This window comes from Eublepharis macularius, chromosome 6, assembly GCF_028583425.1.
Source record: "Eublepharis macularius isolate TG4126 chromosome 6, MPM_Emac_v1.0, whole genome shotgun sequence".
Taxonomy (NCBI): Eukaryota; Metazoa; Chordata; class Lepidosauria; order Squamata; family Eublepharidae; genus Eublepharis; species Eublepharis macularius.
In genome coordinates, this window is record NC_072795.1 from 143,974,219 (window position 1) to 143,994,793 (window position 20,575).

Below are 20,575 nucleotides of genomic sequence, written 5' to 3' on the forward strand. Positions count from 1 at the left end.
AATCAATTCCCTTGGCAATTTAGGCAGAGATTGTCTGAACTCTGAACTCCTGCTGTTGCCCTGGAAACCCCAATTTAGCTTGATAGGCAGGTCTTCCTTTCAAGTGTGGAGCTCCAAATGTGTTTCAACAACGGAGCAAAGAGCAGGAGGGGGGGGGGGCTCCCAGCTCTGGCTTAGTTTGCAGACTGTGGAGAGACAGTTACTGTTGGCATTTTGCTAAAGAGTGCGCATTGGAGCTTGTGTGTGGTGGGATAGGGATCCACCCCTTTTATTTTATCTTATCGTATTTGTATTCTGCCCTCCCCGCAAGCAGGCTCAGGGCGGAAGTTCCAGGGCTGCTTCCAGGCTCTGGGGCCAAGCTATTATTTATTATTGGTACCTTTCCTGGTGCCTGCTCAGGTCAAGTTTCTGGGAGTGGTGCAGTAGGGATCTTGACTTGAATGATGGCTGGAGGAGAGCCTGCTGGCCCCCACGAACAGCCAGCCACGAACAGGGCCATGTTCGTGGTTGTTCGTGAGTCCCTATTCATGGATGGCAATGAACAAGGAACCTCATGTTTGTTTTTTTTTCTGTTTGTGCCCATCTCTAAAGTAGAGCACAATCTAAGTAGCCTCGGCCTCTGTGAGCCAGTGCAGTTGAGCCTATTTAGGCTGAGATTTGGGAAGGCTGCCTTTGGTCTCTTGGTTCAGGCCCTGTGTTCCAGCTCATGCCTTCAGCTCTAAGCTCCAGTCTACAGACTCAAGCCTAGCAATCCAAAACTGAGGCCTTACTCTAGAGGAGCCTAGACTGCAGAGAGAGGAAAAATGCAGTTTGCAAATCTATTGCTGAACCTCCTTAATGTGAATAGAAAGAGGTACTAGAGGCTGTTGTTTGACCCTGTGCCATTTGTACTGTGGAGCCCCACAAGTGTTGTTCTCTCATGCTGTTTGACATTTACATGAAACCATTGGGAGAGTTCATTTGTTGAGAGCTGGATATAGGAATCAAAGTACCTCTTGCTGAAAGATGTGCACTGGCTGCCTGTTTGTTTCCAGGCACAATTTAAAGTGCTGATTCTTACCTTTAAAGCCCTAAATGGTTTAAGACCAGGATACAGGAAGGGCTGCCCCCTCCTGCACTCTTCAGCCCACCAGTTAATGCTTTTTCAGTACACACTTTTGGAATTCTCCCTTATTTATTTATTTATTTACATTATTTATAATCTGCCTCTCTTACTGAGACTCCAGGTGGATAACACAGTGTAAGTCAATATAATCAAGAGGATGAAACATCCAAAAACAGCGCAATAGGGTTTGGATTGCAGCAATCTGAAAACAGAAATGAAGCAAAGTATAGCATAAGCATTAACATGACATGTTAAATGATGCAGAAGATATACAGAAGGAGCATACTTCAGTAACAGAGCTTGTCTGTAGTCCATAGACCGTCCCTTTCTTTCTAAAACATTTCATTATGTTCTGGCCCTATTACCTGTGTAAAAAAACACTCCTAAATAATTTGGTGTTGCTTAGTTTGTGGAAAGCTGGGAGGGTGGGAGTCTTCCTGACCTCTTCAGGCAGGTCATTCCACAAGGTGGAGGGCACTACAGAAAATGTGCCTGTATGAGCAGCTGCTGATTTTGCCCATGTGCTGGGTGGCACCTGCAGAACACCCTGCTCCGATGAGTCGACCTCTTAGGATGGAGGCTTGCCTGGCGCCCTTGAGATTTGCCTGGCATATCTGTCACTTTCCCATGACAGGATAAAAAGTTTCTTTTAACCAGTTTTTAACTGAAGAGTTCTTTTTAGTTGTTATCTTATGACTAGAGATGGGCACGAACCAAAACACGAACCAAAATTCATGATGAACCAGGCCAGTTTGTGGTTTGCTAACCAGCAGTTCGTCAGATCCCATTTCTGATGAACCCCCACGAACTTTAGGCTGGTTCGTTTGGTTCATTTTTTGGTTCATCACTGCAGACAGCCTAGTGCCGATCAATCAGTTTCCTAGGCAGCAGGGGATGGACTTCCTACAGACCTTCTGCTGACCTGGCAGTGACCTTCTGCTGACCAGGAAGTGACAATTTTCTGACCTGGATGTGACATTTTCATGGTTCGCGAACTGGGTGCAGGTTCATGAAAGTTCATGGTTCGTGGTTCATGAAATTTGACGAACCACGAACCACATGGTTCATTTTTTTTTCCAGTTCATGCCCATCTCTATTTATGACCTACTTTATGAATACTATTATATACTGCTGAATGTTATTTTTAGGCTTTCTACTGTCTGTAATAGACTCCTGGCTCGTTTATTTATGGCTTTAATATTTATAATTTTCATGCTTGAAGTTTTATGATTTACTTTGTAAGCTTCCTCAAGCAGGTTTCTGGAGTGGAGGCAAGTACATTTTCTCAACTGACGCCAAGAGCAAAATTGATGGGTAATGAAGACCACATTTCAGATATCGCCTTCAGGCCAGGCAGTCTCTCATGCTCATTTCTACCATTATTCTCTTGAGAGGAGCACTGAACTCACTCAGTGCTTTTTTTGGATGCTCTCTGGATGCTATAATTAGCCCTTGTAAATGTAAGAACTTCCCATGGCATCCATAGTTTGCACCAAGACAATGAATTTGCTTTCAATCTTAAAATTATTTTATTTCAAAACCATGATTTCAGCCTTAAAAATTGGGGGTTGACATTTCATGCCTGATTTTGCATTGTCATTTTGCAAAGCAGAAATTATACAAAAGATTACTCCTTCTCATTTACTTCAAAGATCTCCCAGCAAAACCACCCATCTGCCCTTTTCAAATAATACTGCCACACTGTATCATCCAATCCAATAATAACAGGCTTCAAAAGGGTGCTGCAAACAAATGACAAATAAGTCTTTGGTTGCAAGGTGATAATTAGCACAGGTGGGTAGAAGGTTGCTCTGGAGCCATCAGTCACTCTCCATGCTTTTAAACGTAGCTCTTCACGCCCCCGCCAATGCTGCTGGGATCATTTTCTTTTCCTTCCTTTTAAAGTCAACACAGCAGATTCTCTCCTCTTTCTGGTGAAAGGGAAGGGAGCATGTGCATGCTGTTGCTCTGGATGGAGAAACAAGAGCCCCAGCACTCTTTCCCAGCTTCCCTCTATTCCTCGTGTGATGTGCCCTTACATGCACCCTTGCTCTGGGCAGGAAAGGAGACTCTTCCGTCCTGCATCAAAGTTGCTATTTCCCTCTTCCTGGGAAAGCATAGAAGTAATTAGATATTCCCCCCTGCAGGGCAAGTTACAATGGGGAGGAGGGGGGATAGGGTTAATATTAATGTTACTGAAACTTCTTTTTTTTTTTTGCTTCTATATACTCCTGAAACATTTAACCTAGACTGGAAACTCTAAAACAAAGTCCTGTGATAACCCGGGAACATATGGAATGCCCTTGAAAAAATGTCACGTGTCTTGTGGAAATTCTTTTGGTTCCTCTAGTATGTCACCAGAAGTACTTCCAGAATTTGCTTCAGCACATGTGTTGTGGCATGTTGGTGGAGTGATAGTTAAGATGATACAAAATGTTGTGTCTCATTCTCCCTTTCCATGTTAAATCTTGCCACTGACACAGGACTGTTGATACCAGTCTGGTTTTATGGCACATGTTTTGTTCCCTAGAAACATATAATTAATCCTGAAAGATGAAGTAAACTGAATGGCTGCATTTCAATGCTCAGCGAGGCTCACTGGAGGCTGTACATCTCAGTGGGTTTGCGTACGTTTGTGTTGAATTGTAACCTCCTTTTTTCTGTTCCATATTCTCAATTATGACTACAGTTCCATTTAAGTTCCCAAGTGGGGAGGACGATGGGAATAATCCATAAATGTGAGAGAACAAAGGCAATATAGCTTGGAAATGCACTGCTGCCACAGTTTGTGGTTCAGACTGGAAGGAATTTCATCATGAAACAGAAATTCTGTCTCCGTTGTACACAGCGGAGACTGGAACAGCCTCATTCTTCTTCAGGCATTGACTTGTAATGGAAATGGAATACCTCCAGATGAAAATATTCCCCCAAGTACCTTTGGTACCAACAGGAGGCATACTATAGGCCATCATTCCCAACAGCAGATTGCAGACTCCCGAGAACTGGTGAGAGTAAGAAACTGATGCAAGAGACAGAGAGCAAATAGATGAAGTAAGCACCGCTGAGGTAGCCTGGGGTCTCAGGTGTCATTTGTGACAGGTTGTGTTCGGTCAAACACAACCGAAGCCATGCTATACAGCAGACGTACCAAATGGTGTCACATAAGGTCAAACAGTCTCAGTTTTGGCATATGTGCTGCAGCTGGTTTTCTTTCTTTCTTTCTTTCTTTCTTTCTTTCTTTCTTTCTTTCTTTCTTTCTTTCTTTCTTTCTTTCTTTCTTCCTTTCTTCCTTCCTTCCTTCCTTCCTTCCTTCCTTCCTTCCTTCCTTCCTTCCTTCCTTCCTTCCTTCCTTCCTTCCTTCCTTCAATTTCTATTCCACCCTCCCAACAGCAGCAGGCTCAGGGCAGATTTCATGTTTGTCTGTCTGTCTGTCTGTTCATGTATTTATTTATTTATTTCAGATTTGTATTCCACCCTCCCCACGAGTGGGCTCAGGCAGATAACAACATATTAAAAATACAATTAAAAAATTCATGGTCATTAAAAACAACAACTTTAAAACAGGATAGTCACTCCCTTCTCAGGGAGGGTTAAGATTATACACCCCTTTTTTCCAGGCCAGCAGAGGCTCAGCCTTAGCCATATGCCTGGTGGCACAACTCTGTCTTGCAGGACTGGCAAAAAGATAGTAGGTCCTGCCAGGCCCTGATTTCAGCAGACAGAGCATTCCACCAGGTGGGAGCCAGGACCAAAAAGGCCCCGGCTCTAGTCGATGTTAGGCGGGCCTCCTTGGGGCCAGGGACCACCAACAACTGTTTATCCCCTGATTGGAGTGTCCTCTGGGGAATATATGGGGAGAGACGGTTCCATAGATACGCTGGTCCCAGTCTTCACAGGGCCTTATAGGTCAATACCAGAACCTTGAATCTGATCTGGTACTCCACTGGCAACCAATGCAGCTCACGTAAGAACAGTGTTATATGCGCCTTATTTGGCACTCTCGTAATAACACGCGCCGCTGCATCTTGTACCAGTTGTAATCTCCGTGTCAGGCTCAATGGCAGCCCCGTGTAGAGCGAGTTAGAGTAATCTAGCCTAGAGATGATCATTGCTTGGATCACTATAGTTAAGTCACGGGTTGACAGGTAAGGGACAAGTTGCCTGGTCTGCTGCAGCTAGAAAAAAGAGGGCCTGACAACTGCTGTGACCTGTGCCTCCATTTTCAAGGACCAAATATCAAGAAGTAGACTAATCTACACGTGAAGGAAAGAACCAGTTAACAATTACTATAAAGCTAATAAATTCATTGAGTTTTTTTAGAAAGAATCAACAATAATAATTTACTCAATGAAAAGAATAGTAAATCAAATGAAATCAGTCAGTCAAACAGCAAACAATGCAAACTCCAACCACTGTTGTATAGTTAGTCCATATAAGTCCATTCAAACAATAGGAAACATCCCATCTAAGAGAATCCATGGTATTTTGTGGTGGGTTTGCATCCGCCCCGGAGGAGGTCTTCGGACGAAACAGTGGGCAGCGTCTTGCCGGCCCTGATGTCGTGCAGATGGGATACGCCCTGATGGGCATCTGAACTTTGCATACACCACCTGAAAAAAGAAAAAGAAACGAGTTTTTCAAGAATTTCCAGAGTACCTACTTTGGATACTTACCTATGAGATGTTTCCTATTGTTTGAATGGACTTATATGGACTAACTATACGACAGCGGTTGGAGTTTGCATTGTTTGCTGTTTGACTTCATTACATTTGATTTACTATCCTTTTCATTGAGTAAAGTATTATTGTTGATTCTTTCCAAAAAAACCTCAATGAATTTATTAGCTTCATAGTAATTGTTAACTGGTTCTTTCCTTCACGTGTAGATTAGTCTACTTCTTGGTATTTGGTTCAGTAGTGAAGGTTCCTCTGTTTTGTGTACTTCCATTTTCAGGGAGGTATCCAAGATCACCTCCAGGCTCTTAACTCTCAGAACTGGCACTAACGGTGCCCCATCGATGGCCAGGAGCCGAAGTCCCGAACCTAATCCCCCGTGGCCCAAGTACAGGACCTCGTCTTCGTCGGTTTCAGTTTCAGCCGACTCTGCTTCAACCAACCAGTCACTGCTGCAAAAGTATGTTCCAGGACATCTGGGGCTGAGTTGGGCCATCCATCCATCATCAGATACAACTGGGTGTCATCTGCATATTGATGACACCCAAGTCTGAAGCTTCACACCAACTGGGCAAGGGGGCGCGTATAGATGTTAAACAATAATGGGGAGAGTATTGCTCCCTGTGGGACACTGCACACCAAAGGGTGGTAGAATGACAATTTCTCCCCAACCGCCACCGTCCGTCCCGACCATGGAGAAAAGAGATAAGCCATGGTAAGGCAGTCCCTCGTATCTGCACATCGGCGAGGCGGTGAGTCAGAAGATTGTAATCAACTGTATCAAATGCTGCCGACAGATCCAATAATATCAGCAGCACCGAGCCGCCTTGATCCAGATGTCTACGAGGATCATCTGTGAGGGCGACCAGCAACGTCTCCATCCCATGTCTCGGATGGAACCCGGACTGAAAGGGGTCTAGGGCTGAGACATCCTTCAGGAAGCCATGAAGCTGTTCCACCACCATATGCACAATCACCTTTCCCAGAAATGGGAGGTTTGAAACCAGGCGGTAATTGACCAGGTCAGTGGGGTCCAGTGATGGTTTCTTCAAGAGAGGTCTCACCACAGCTTTCTTTAATGTCCCAGGAAAACCCCCGGAGCCTAAGGATAGATTAACAATGGCCTCCAGTGAGGACCGCAGCCCCTTGGCACTGGCCTTTACCAGCCACGATGGGCATGGGTCCAAGGGACATGTGGTGGGCCTAACTGATCGCAGGATCCTGCCAATTTTCTCCCCAATGTGTGGGCTGAAATGATCAAATATTGGCCCCAAAGGCAGCCAAGGGGTCTCTAGCTCATTCACTGAATCAACTGTGGCTGGAAAGTTGCAGTGGAGAGACAAGATTTTATCAGCAAAAAAGCTCCCAAAAGCCTCACAGCTAATATCCGAATTCAAAATTTGACAGCCTCCCTCTGGCAAGGAGACCAATGACTGAACCACATTAAACAATTTGCTGGGCATGAGCTAGCTGACGTGATGGAGGCAGCATAAAACTCTATCTTCGCAGCCTTCACTGCCACCTCATAGGCTTTCATAAACATTCCAAGATCGCCGTCACACTCGCTCAAGCCATCTTAGCTCCCACTTCTTCTGTCGGAGCTCCTCTGTATACCAGGGAGCCTGTCTTGCATGGGGGCAAAGAGGGCAATGGGGGGCGATTTCATCAATGGCTTTGGAGAGCCGGCACTGCCAGTCCTCCACTAGCTCATCTAATGAACCGCCATGGAGCATTGGATCCCGCAAAGCATTCTGGAACCCAGTAGGGTCCATAAGTCTCCGCAAGCAAGCATAAATCAGCTCATCACCCTTGCGGGGGGGGGGGCGGTATCCCCAGCCAATCCTTCAAGACCAAGTGGTCTGACCATGGCACTGGTTCTCCCACTTCCAGATCTACATTTAACCCTATTCCAAAGATCAAATCTAGCGTGTGGCCTGCTTGATGTGTAGGGGCCGACACAAATTGGGAGAGTCCCAGTGCTGCCATGGAAGACACCAGGTCCGCAGCCTGCACAGAGGAGGCATCATTGACATGGAAGTCCCCCAGCACCATCAGTTTGGAGTACTGCAAGGCCCACTCCGCTACCACCTCTAGTAGGCGCGACAGGATATCTGCTGGTGCGCTAGGTGGTCGCTACACCAGACAGATAGCCAAACTCTCCTTGTCACCCCATACCAGGCCTACACATTCAATGCCAGAGATCTCAGGGACAGGGAGCGCCCTGAAAGAGAAAGACTCTCGGGCAAGGATTACCACCCCTCCCCACCAACCTCGTATTCAGGAGTGGTGGAGGACCGAATATCCTGAGGGGGTCAGTTCTCCCAGGGCAACTGTTTCACCCTCCCTCACCCAGGCTTTGGTCATGCATATCAGGTCCACATCATTCACCACAAAGAGATCTTGCAGCATTGCGGTCTTATTGTTTATGGACCTGGCATTGCACAACATCAGTGTCGAAGGAAGGTTCTTTTTCCTAGCTCCATCACCAGCATTTCTCAGGATGGGACACAGGTTAGAAGGGCACCGAGCCATTCCATATCTCCATGCCCTTCTCCATTGAGACCAGCTCCCACCATCATACCTCCCACATCCCCAGAGAACTGGGATCCCTGACCCCATGCCAGCCCTCCTCTCTATGTTCACCATCATCCAACTTACTCTTCATTCCCCACAACAACAACAGGTGAGCACAACATTAATTAAAGCTATGAGGCACTTCAGGATGTTCTTAAAGTACCTCAGGCACAGAGAAGGGTAGGGCTGAGAGGCTGGCCTCTCTCTCACAGGCACGCAGGCAGGTGTTTGCTCTTCTCCCTCCCTCCCTCTCTGGCAACACAGGCTCCTAGAGGCAACGTTCTTAAGTACCTCAGGCACAGAGAAGGGTGGGGCTGAGAGGCTGGCTTCTCTCTCACAGGCCCGCAGGCAGGTGGTTGCACTTCTCCCTCCCTCCCTCTCTGTCAGCTCAGGCTCCTGGAGGCAGATGTTGTTAAAGTACCTCAGGCACAGAGAAGGGTGGGGCTGAGAGGCTGGCTTCTCTCTCACAGGCATGCAGGCAGGCGGTTGCTCTTCTCCCCCCTCCCTCTCTGGCAACACAGGCTCCTGGAGGCAGATGTTGTTAAAGTACCTCAGGCACAGAGAAGGGTGGGGCTGAGAGGCTGGCTTCTCTCACACAGGCCCGCAGGCAGGCAGTTGCTCTTCTCCCTCCCTCCCTCTCTGTCAGCTCAGGCTCCTGGAGGCAACATTCTTAAGTACTTCAGGCACAGAGAAGGGTGGGGCTGAGAGGCTGGCTTCTCTCTCACAGGCCCGCAGGCAGGCGGTTGCACTTCTCCCTCCCTCCGTCTCTGTCAGCTCAGGCTCTTGGAGGCAGATGTTGTTAAAGTACCTCAGGCACAGAGAAGGGTGGGGCTGAGAGGCTGGCCTCTCTCTCACAGGCACGCAGGCAGGCGGTTGCTCTTCTCCCTCCCTCCCTCTCTGTCAGCTCAGGCACCTGGAGGCAGATGTTGTTAAAGTACCTCAGGCACAGAGAAGGGTGGGGCTGAGAGCCTGGCCTCTCTCTCACAGGCACACAGGCAGGCGGTTGCTCTTCTCCCTCCCTCCCTCTCTGGCAACACAGGCTCCTGGAGGCAGATGTTGTTAAAGTACCTCAGGCACAGAGAAGGGTGGGGCTGAGAGGCTGGCTTCTCTCTCACAAGCCCGCAGGCAGGCGGTTGCTCTTCTCCCTCCCTCCCTCTCTGTCAGCTCAGGCTCCTGGAGGCAGATGTTGTTAAAGTACCTCAGGCACAGAGAAGGGTGGGGCTGAGAGGCTGGCCTCTCTCTCACAGGCACGCAGGCAGGCAGTTGCTCTTCTCCCTCCGTCCCTCTCTGGCAACACAGGCTCCTGGAGGCAGATGTTGTTAAAGTACCTCAGGCACAGTAAAGGGTGGGGCTGAGAGGCTGGCTTCTCTCTCACAGGCCCGCAGGCAGGTGTTTGCTCTTCTCCCTCCCTCCCTCTCTGGCAACACAGGCTCCTGGAGGCAATGTTCTTAAGTACCTCAGGCACAGAGAAGGGTGGGGCTGAGAGGCTGGTTTCTTTCTCACAGGCCCGCAGGCAGGTGGTTGCTCTTCTCCCTCCCTCCCTCTCTGGCAACACAGGCTCCTGGAGGCAGATGTTGTTAACGTACCTCAGGCACAGAGAAGGGTGGGGCTGAGAGGCTGGCTTCTCTCTCACAGGCCCGCAGGCAGGTGTTTGCTCTTCTCCCTCCCTCCCTCCCTCTGTGGCAACACAGGCTCCTGGAGGCAACGTTCTTAAGTACCTCAGGCACAGAGAAGGATGGGGCTGAGAGGCTGGCTTCTCTCTCACAGGCATGCAGGCAGGCGGTTGCTCTTCTCCCTCTCTCCCTCCCTCTCTGGCAACACAGGCTCCTAGAGGCAGTTGTTGTTAAAGTACCTCAGGCACAGAGAAGGGTGGGGCTGAGAGGCTGGCCTTTCTGTCACAGGCAGGCAGGCAGGCAGCCAGTTGCTCTTCTCCCTCCCTCTCTGGCAACACAGGCTCCTGGAGGCAGATGTTGTTAAAGTACCTCAGGCACAGAGAAGGGTGGGGCTGAGAGGCTGGCTTCTCTCTCACAGGCATGCAGGCAGGCGGTTGCTCTTCTCCCCCCTCCCTCTCTGGCAACACAGGCTCCTGGAGGCAACGTTCTTAAGTACCTCAGGCACAGAGAAGGGTGGGGCTGAGAGGCTGGCTTCTCTCACACAGGCCCGCAGGCAGGCAGTTGCTCTTCTCCCTCCCTCCCTCTCTGTCAGCTCAGGCTCCTGGAGGCAGATGTTCTTAAAGTACCTCAGGCACAGAGGAGGGTGGGGCTGAGAGGCTGGCCTCTCTCACACAGGCACGCAGGCAGGTGGTTGCTCTTCTCCTTCCCTCTCTGTCATCTCAGGCTCCTGGACGCAACGTTCTTAAGTACCTCAGGCACAGAGGAGTGCGGGGCTGAGAGGCTGGCTTCTCTCTCACAGGCAGGCAGGCGGTTGTTGAACACTTGGACTGCAGCCACTAGGTCCGTGGCCTGCGTGTTGCCTGCGCACTTGCTTGCCTCGCCTGGGTCTCTCGTCCCTTGCTCAATGCAAAATTGGCAAAACTCTTTTAAAGCTCAGCAAGGATATGCATTCTCAATGACATGGACTGCAATGGCACTGCCTTGTGACCTATTTGGCAAAAAATGGCCACACATATATGGTCTTCAGCTTGCAATCTGTTACTTGCCATCATTTCCAGACTCAGAATGAAAAGAAGATTCAAGAACCAAAATGGTTTGAGCAGGTTGAGAAAAGGCAGCCAAGTCTCAGCTTCCATCTTTACGTCATCCTGACTCTAATGAAGAGCTATCAGATTTGGACTGCAAGGGAAGCCCAGGAGGAGAAACTTCAATCCTCGCTGAACTTCATTAAAATGGGAAATGCAAGCACTTTCGCCCTGAGCCTCACACTTCAGTCACCCTTGGGGATGGTCTGGCACGATGGTTGCTAGGTCCCCCTACCCTCCCAGTGGGAGGGTGGGGATCCAGCGCTTATCTTTCTGGGGCTACGTGGATTCCTCTCACGTGCGCACTAAGTAGCCCCATGCCAGCATGATGGGCTAAAACAAATAAAGTGACTTTCAACAGAGATAAATGCGTTTAGGTAGGAAAATTCAAATAAATAATTACATGGTGAGAGAGACTTGTCTTGCCGGTATTATGTGCAAAAAGGATCTAGGTTTTAAGACCACACATTGTACATGAGTCAGCAGTGTGATGTGGTAACTAAAAAGGCAAATGCGATTTTGGGCTGTATCAACAGATGCATAATGTCCAGATCATGCAAAGTGATGGTATCGCTCTACTCTGCTCTGGTTAGCCCTCACCTGGAGTATTGTGTCAGTTTTGGGCACTGCAATTTAAAAAGGATACAGACAAGCTGGATCATGTCCAGAGGAGGGCAACGAAGATGATGAGGGTTCTGGAGACCAAGTCCTAGGAGAAAAGTTTGACGGAGTTCAGTATGTTTAGCCTGGAGAGGAGATGACTGAAAGATAATATGATAACCATCTTCAAGTACTTGAGGGGCTGTCATATAGAGGATGGTGCCGAGTTGTTTTCTGTTGCCCCAGGAGGTTGGACCAGAACCAATGGGTTGAAATAAAATCAAAAGAGTTTTCGGCTAAACTTTAGGAAGAAATTCCTGACAGTTCCTCAGCAGAACTGGCTTCCTCGGGGGGTTGTGGGCTCTCCTTCTTGGGAGGTTTTTAATCAGAGGCTAGGTGGCCACCTGACAGCAATGCTGATTCTGTGAACCTGGGCAGATCATGAGAGGGAGGGCAGGAAGGGCTACATCAGTGCTTAGTTCTCGTGGCCCCTTCTTACATGCCCAGGGTAAGGCCAATAGCTACTGGGGTCAGGAAGCAATTTTCCCCAGGCCAGTTTGGCTAGGGATCCTGGAGGTGTTTTGCCATCTTCTGGGCACATGAAGCAGAGATCGCTGTGAGTGTGTGTGTGGGGGGGGTAGGTGGTTGTGAATTTCCTGCATTGTGGAGGGGGTTGAACCCGATGACCCTTGAGGTAACTTCCATCTCAACGATGCTATAATTCTGTTCTGGTACTGGAGGTACTTTCCTCTGATGGAAAAAGTCCTCCCTGAATGCTTCAGGGAAGGTTTCTTCTACCAAATGAAAACACCCGCACTGACATAATTGATCTGAAGGATGTAGCCCTTTGGATTCATTTTTGTACCCTCAGCAAAGCTCCTGGTGGTAATTCAGTGCAGCAACAGACCTGTCAAATATGCCACATTTAAAACTAACCCATGCCTCTCAGTTTCCTCTTGCTTTCCTTTGGAGCCATCTTCTCTGGCATGGTAACATTATTGCCTATATGATCATTATGAATGACTAATTTTTATCCATTTAGGCATCTCTCTGTAGAACTTGACAGTTTTGCTTAATGGTTCAAAGGGCAAGAACTTCATTCTGTTTCCTTCATGCTCACTTACATTTATTTCATCTTATGGGAATGCTATCTAGGAGTTCAGGGTACTGTAATCATTAAAATTTGTTTAATTTCTTGACTCCGTAAAAGCCGGCAGCTGATAACAGTTAAGCAGTTGGGATGGGCTTGTCTTATAGGGTTATGTGGATCATGCAAACTTGGGTTGGTTTTTCACCAGTTTAACTGCCAAGGCTTAGGACTTCTGACAACTGCTGTTTGGTGAGGACACGGAGAATTCTCTGTGGGATGTTTCTGTTTCATCTCTTTGCAGGGTCTGCAATGTCCGTAATTCCTTGGAGAGAAAGCATGACCATTACACCCGTTTCTTCTGCAATTAGCATCCAGTGATGTTGTGCAGGGGAAAACAAAGCATGAGCACCACGTAAAGTAAATTCTTTGAGACATGGTGGAAGGTGGTGGGAACTCTATGTGTAGTGGCTGCCAGGCGTCAGCAGTGGTATCTGAGTTACCATCATGCCTGGTATGGTCCTCAGCCTGTGGCATAGATATAAAGCCCCAGATGCTGCAGAAGGTTGAATGTTGGACTTGGGTTTGAAAGGCCCAGGGCCAAATCCCTCAAATGCCTTCCGGTTCGTTAGGTGATCTTACACCAATCCTTCTCTCTCAGCCTAGGCTACCTTATTGTGAAGGTCCAATGGAGGTGGGAAGTACACCACCCTTAACTCCTTGAAGGAAGAACAGGCTAAAAATATATTGAATAAATAGTAAATGCCCAAAGAAAAATAAATACCCCTGTTGTGCCTTCGATGATCTACTGTTTAATGCCCACATGCAGAATTCTAGCATCTCCTAGCCTGAGGAGAAAACCTCAGTGCTCTAACCTGGGAAGCCGACATTTATAATTCCTCACTTATTTCCATTCGATTCTCTAGCCCATCTGTTCCAGTGTGCTGTGTACATTCATTAGAGATTTAAAAACATATTAGTTAAATGAATTAGGAAGTCAATGATTACTTTAACCAAGCTAAGAGATCACACACACACCCAAATTCCCATCCAAAGACATTTCTTACATGTTATGTTAACGAAAATGATTTACATTCATCATGCACACAGCATCCAGCCGCTGTTTGGAATCCCAATTACAGCTGACATGTGCGGATGAGCTGCGTAGGTGTGTGCTAATATAAGTCAATATTAGCCACAAGTGAAACCAGTGAAAGAGTATGGTTCCTTTCCTCTGTCATAACAAAAGAGGAAAGCTTCCTTGTTGTAGCTTAATCTTTCTTTAGCTTATGATAGCAGAGGCACACTGTTTCTCAGAACTAAATCAGCGCATGCTGATTCTTCTTACACCCCGACAAGAGTTAATTAGCAAGAGTAGGTGTGCTGCAAAAAAGGTAACTACATAAAATTATAGGATTTGTTAAATTAACAAAGAGTAAATGTAAAGCATTTTGCCTTTACCACAGCTTCTGAGCTTGATCTGAAGGCACGGGGATATGCAGGCTGACAATCTCCATGTTTATTTGGAAATACACCTCATTGATTTCGGTTGGGTTTCCTTTCAAGAAATGGTGCTTAGAGTTGCAGACTTGGAAAGATTACCACTTACAAAAGCAGAGGGATGTGCTCAATATTCTAGTTTAACTTTTGTTTTCTGTTGCTATTTTTCCATGAGCTTTTAAGTTTTTAATCAACTTTGTATGGTGCACTAATCCCATTGTACACTTTGGGAATCATCTTTGGTGTACAAGTTCTCTCTATGAAAAACGGAGATAAGATTTGTTTCAAGACTTCTCAGAAAGATGTCCTCCCCCCATCCTCTTCCTAGTGCATGACTTTTAGAAACCAGATGTATGTAGCAGAGTTCTCATGTAACCATCTTGTGCAAATCTCCACACAGTATGGTATCTCCTTTGAGGGACACTGACAACTTTCTCCACTAAGTTCAGGATGGACAGGGGTGGACTTTCACACAGCGTGTAATTAACTTATGGGATACCCTAAACAGAAGTGTGGGGATGGCCACTAAAGTAGAAGAATGTGTGAAAAGATATTGGTGTAGGACAGGCAGTTAGATGACTGTAGACTTGATAACCTGGGTGGAGGCTTTAGATGATAATGTATGCAATGCTTCAAAAGCAAACCATAGAATAAAGATTCAGGAAACTTGTTTCAGCCCATCCCACCATCTCCAAAGTCTCAACTAGAGTCTGTGCATATTTACTCAGAAATAAGTCCCACTGTGCTCAATAGGACTTGCTATCTACTGCCTGCTAGGGGTGTGCAAAATGAAACAAAAGTGGCAGTAATGCACCCCAAAATCATTGGTTCGGTTGTTAAATGGCTTCTGGAATGGCGAAAAAAATCCAGGAAACAAAGCTGTAATGACTCCCATAATTGAAAAATGTTTGTGATTTGGTTTGGTTCTAACAGTGCAGTAGGCACTGGGCTGGCAGCAGCAGGTGGCAGCATCTGTAACTGCTTGCCTTAATGGCAACTAACAATCGGCTCCCAAGGGGAGAGACTGAGCCCTAGCGTAACATAACTCCATTGGCAGGAAGGGGAATGTGCACATTACACATGAGTGCCTCTTGTCTTTCGTGCTCCCAAGGAAATGGCATTGGCATTGAGTGGCTCACTCTCATAGGGATCAATTAGCAAAAGGCTTATTTGCAGTGGGGAGGGGAGCAGCAGGTGGCATGGAGCCATTGGCATGGCCTCACCAATTCGTTTCTGCGAGCTTCTATGCACAATACAAGGAAAGGCCAGCAAGCAAGCCAAGTCCATGGCTGAGGATAGAAGGGTCTCCTCCAGTCTCCAAGTCCCTGCTTGCCACAAAGGCTCATGTTACGCAGATTGGGGTAAAAAATGGAAATAATAAACAATTATTAAAGGTTAGCCACACCAAGGAGAACCCAGGTAAGTGTGGACTGGGTTGCCCATTCAGCGCCCTTCCGCTACTGTCCTTCTCTTAGGTGCCTCTGCAATTAGCCGACTGTGACTGCAGAAGCCTAAGATAATGGCGGAAGAAGCACCAAGAGACTCTTCATCTTGCCCAGAGAAGACTTCCTTGTTTTTTCTGGACCCTGATTAAAACTGTTTCCCCAGTGTCAAGTGAGTGGCGATAGCAGGACTGTACACTGTATGCAGTTCCATGTGGACACGTTCAAGTGTCATTCATCACTTGTAGCTTGGCCCTCAGTTAGAAGCAGCTGGACACAGGAGTTGAGGAGAAGAGTGACTGAGTGCCAAGCTACAAGTGACGAATTACAGTTGCCCGGCAAGTGAACAGACTCAAGTGTATTCCTCCCTGTTCACTTGCCATTCACTTGCGCTCCACTTCATCAAGTGGAGTGCAAGTGAATGGCAAGTGAACAGGGAGGAATACATGTGAGTCTGTTCACTTGCAGCTTGGCTCTCAGTCACTCTTCTCAACTCCTGTGTCCAGCTACCTCTAACTGAGGGCCAAGCTGCAAGTGATGAATGACACTTGAACAGCAAGTGAACAGACTCACGTGTATTCCTCCCTGTTCACTTGCGCTCCACTTGCGCGATCAATACACGTGAGTCTGTGACTACGTGATCAAGTGGAGCGCAAGTGGAGCGCAAGAGAACAGGAATACACGTGAGTCTGTGACTACATGATCAAGTGGAGTGCAAGTGGAGCGCAAGAGAACAGGGAGGAATACACGTGAGTCTGTTCACTTGTCGTTCAAGTGCCATTCGTCACTTGTAGCTTGGCCCTCTAGTTCTGTTAAACGAGTAGGACCCAGGAAGGCTTCATAAAGAGAGAAGCGAAGCGAAGGGTAGGAGGTAGATGCAAACGTAAAGGAAATGGTCATTGTATCTGGAGAGGGAAAATAGTTGGAGTTAACATTGCATTTTTTTTCTTATATCTTCTTCGCTTACTATGTACTTTAAGCTGAAATTTGTTCCCTTAATTTAAATCTTAATTACACAGTTTCTTGAACCAGTTCCTGTGTCTGGTGCTCGATTACCACTATATGAATATTTTCCAAGCTGTAATGGAGGGTAGCTTTGTGGAAAAGGAGAACAAACGTCAAGTGGCAGGAGGTATCCTGAATAAACGGCATGTGTTGCAGTAGTCAAGGGGCCAGGCCACTATCATAGTCTCCTCCCAAATGACTACTTCTATTCCACCTCATTTTTAAAACTGACAAGGCCAAAATTTGCTTTCTGCTGCAAGTTTCCTGTCTCTGACCCTCTTGTGCAAACCTAGATGCAGCCAACTTACTCCTGAATTCCCTTTTTTAAAAAAAGAGTTGACATGCAAATGTGCCTGAGATGAGACTTGAAGGGAATAGGGGAACGCTTCTGCCGTGGGACTTTGCCTACTCTAAATTTAATGCGAATGTGGAGGCTACTGCTTAGTAACACATTTGTCACCACTTGTCATCAAAAATGAAATTCAAAGTAAAAGTGAAGCGCCTGGCTGCTTCAGTGGGATGCCTGCAGAAAATGTGTGGATATTTAAAAGGATTTTGATCAGATAAGTAAAACTGTTCACACCCACCCACCATTTCTAATCCGACAGGCATTTTGGGAGATGGTAAAAGATCCAAAAAGATCCAAAATGGTTTCATTTCCCAAAGACAATTTTGAAACCCAATATTACTGTTTTTTTTTCTTTTAAAATGAAATTAGCTGTCATTTTGGCTCAGAAGGATTTTTGCAGGAATTTTAACTCTTTTTCTCTTTAGAATTGGTGAAGCAGTCTCCAGGTTTTGAATCATTGAAAGCAATTCTAAAACCCTACCATGGAGTCAAAAGTCATGCATGGGAGGCCTGTGTTCAGACCTAGAATGATCGTCAAGGTTTTTAAACGCTTATTTGTTTGGGCTGATGTCTTCACAGGCCAAGAAAGGCAGCTATGCATTCTTGTGGGATGTCGCAGTCGTGGAATATGCAGCGCTGACTGACGACGACTGTTCTGTGATGGTCATTGGAAACAGCATCAGCAGCAAAGGATATGGGATAGCGCTCCAGCACGGGAGTCCCTATAGGGATCTCTTCTCCCAAAGGTAACAGAAATCAGTCTGTTCTGAACTGTGTTGACCAAACATCAAGCTCAGAATCCCACTACCAGCATAGACAGCCTTGCCCATGAGAGGTTCCTTGGCGTGCCTGCTTTGCAGTAATGTACTTTCCTTCTGCTCCTTCTTCAAGGTCAGAACCTGCCCCTGCCCCGGGGGGGGGGGAATTATAGGAATTAGGGAGCAGAGGAAAGAAACAGTCTTTAGAGAGACTGGCACCTCTAATATGTCCCTTTTGAGGTTGGTTGGCGCAGCCTCGCACAACTATGTGTGAGTTCAATACCATGCAGTAAAAATTATGGACAGGTAGTTTTGAAAGGAGGCTTAAATAATCAACAACAGAGGGGGTTTTTAAATCTAAATGAAATTGAAACTAGAGGGAGTTATGAATGATGCCCTATCCACCAAACGCAGGAACAAGAAGAGATGCGTATGAGAGTCATAGGACTCTTTACATACCAACACAACTGGATTTGCCATTCATCGTACACTCCGCAGACACCTGCAGCCAACCCTATTTCTCTGATAAGCTTATCTACATGATGTGTGTTTTCAAAAACTTTTTTTGTCCAATCTAGTACTTTTGGGGGGTGGAGTGCAAATGTGTGCCTGTCTTAGCCCTCAGTTGTCTACTTTTGCTGGGTTCTCATTCTGGTGTTGAATGTTGATACAGCTTTATAATTCAGTATTAATATCTCATTGTGCAGTTGATATTTTGTCTAGTGACTCGCAATGCCTGTAAATTGTCAATGTTCACTCCTTTGACCTAATGACTTCCTCTGTTGCTTTCCCTGGAGAGAAATAATGTTTACAGATTTTTCCCCCTAAAACAATTTTCTGCAGGATTTTAGAACTACAAGAAGCTGGCTACTTGGATGTGTTCAAAGAGAAATGGTGGCCGCGGATGGGACGCTGTGATCTGAACAGCCACGCCAGTGCACAGACTGATGGCAAAGCCCTGCGGCTTCACAGCTTCGCTGGGGTCTTCTGCATTTTGGCCGTTGGCTTGCTTCTGGCCTGTTTGGTGGCAGCCCTGGAGTTGTGGTGGAGTAGCAACCGTTGTCATCAAGAGACACCAAAAGAGGTCCATAATTTTTATTCTTATCACAATTAAGAATAGGACATTTAACAGCTGTACAGAGAAAAATATGTCAGAGAGCAAATAGAACTTGTGGAAATTCTGTGTGCTCTCACACATTGTTGCATTATAACTGGAGAGAACTACATTTAAAAAGTATTTTTTAAAGTTATATATTTTACTTTTAAAAATCCCTAATGTTTGTGTTTTATGGAAGGTGCCACACTGTCAGCTCTGGCAACTAAAGTCCTGTATTTATTTATAGAGCAGATACAGCCTCGGCAGCAGCAGCACTGCAAACATGCCCACATTGCCCCACCATTGTGCCTCAACCATGCCATGGAGAGACCATCTTTAGGGGTAAGAGAGTAGCTCAGGCAACATGCCTTTGGCTCCTCTGCTAAACATAACAGACAAAGATGTTTAGGACTGCCTTAAATGTAAAGATTCAGCACCCTTATCCCTGCAAAATAAAATTCTGCCTGGATATAACAGCATGGTCCACAAAGGAAATTGTGGGGTTTGTGCCCTGTGGCACATATTCACACAAGAACATACACTTGCCATGTCACCTGACACCCCGCCTCATCGGGTCTGTTTCTTGATCTTCTGCCTTTCCAGTGATCGCAACTATACTGCTATTTGATTCTCATGGGACTCTGGCAAATTGTTGCTCTCATGATTTTGGACTAACAGCCTATGTATAGGTCAGTGGAAACAAGTGACTGCAAATACTTGGAACCCATTTCAGCACACCTTAAATTAGCCTTGTACAAGCCAGGGGTGAAAACCCCTCCAGTAATATCGTTGTGACCTGATAAGACCTTGCTAACCACTTCCCCAATTTACAGTCCCAGGTAAGCAACAAAAGAGAGCCCCTAGTGCAAAAGTAAGCAACATTTTGCCCCAAGTGCTGAAAACACGCAGCGTGTCCGTATGAAAACGTTCCGTGTGGGAAGGAAATTGGGATAGATGAGGAGATGCCCTGGGATCAGGCTTAACGTAGGAAGTCAACCAGCATATCACGGGCTCACTTTGGACCTGGTTGGTTACTTTTCCCATCCCATCCACCCTAACTGGGTTGCCATCACCTCACGTTGCCATCACCTTGGTTGCTTGGGCAAAGAACCAGGCCCTCATGCATGCCAAGCGAAATGAACCCGGTGTGCATATGTTCGGGGAGTTGCCTCCCCTGTTCTTATGGGATACTTAGGGTTCTGAGGTGCCCCCCAATGACAGGCAAACTCCCAAGGGTCTGCCCCTTTGCCCACTGATCTGCCAGTAAGTGTCAGGAAGTGGCAAGCCTCCAGAGGTCACCCGCCACTGGCAGACACCCCGGGAACAAGCTTAGTGTGTGTGCTTCTGGGGTGTGTGTGTGTGTGTGTGTGTGCAACAACATCTCTTCCTGAAGTGACCTTGTTGTGCCAGCTGCAGATATGCTCCCACAATTCTCCGGGGCCAGTTTTGGCCCCAAACTGGCCAGAATTAGCCCCGTGCAAACAGGCCAGAACGATCCTCTTCTTAGCCCCCCTTGCCTACACTACAGATGTGATTACATTCCAGGATGTGAAGCTTTTGTGGTAATTAGTTGCATGTTATGGCCAGGGTGGTGACCTTGATGCGTGACCTTGGGTCAGTCACAGCTTCTAGGAGCTCTCTCAGCCTCACCCACCTCACAGGGTGTTTTGTTGTGGGGATAATGATAA

At 46.9% G+C, this 20,575-nt stretch overlaps 1 protein-coding gene across 1 annotated transcript in view; it reads left to right on the forward strand.

Moving 5' to 3' along the window:
- Positions 1–20,575, forward strand: part of GRID1 (glutamate ionotropic receptor delta type subunit 1) — a 1,143,434-nt gene that overhangs the window by 1,054,691 nt on the left and 68,168 nt on the right. The window contains exons 14-15 of the mRNA XM_054982944.1: positions 17,613–17,779; positions 18,635–18,875. Coding sequence (XP_054838919.1) covers positions 17,613–17,779; positions 18,635–18,875 — 408 coding nt within the window. The remainder of the gene's footprint in view (positions 1–17,612; positions 17,780–18,634; positions 18,876–20,575) is intronic.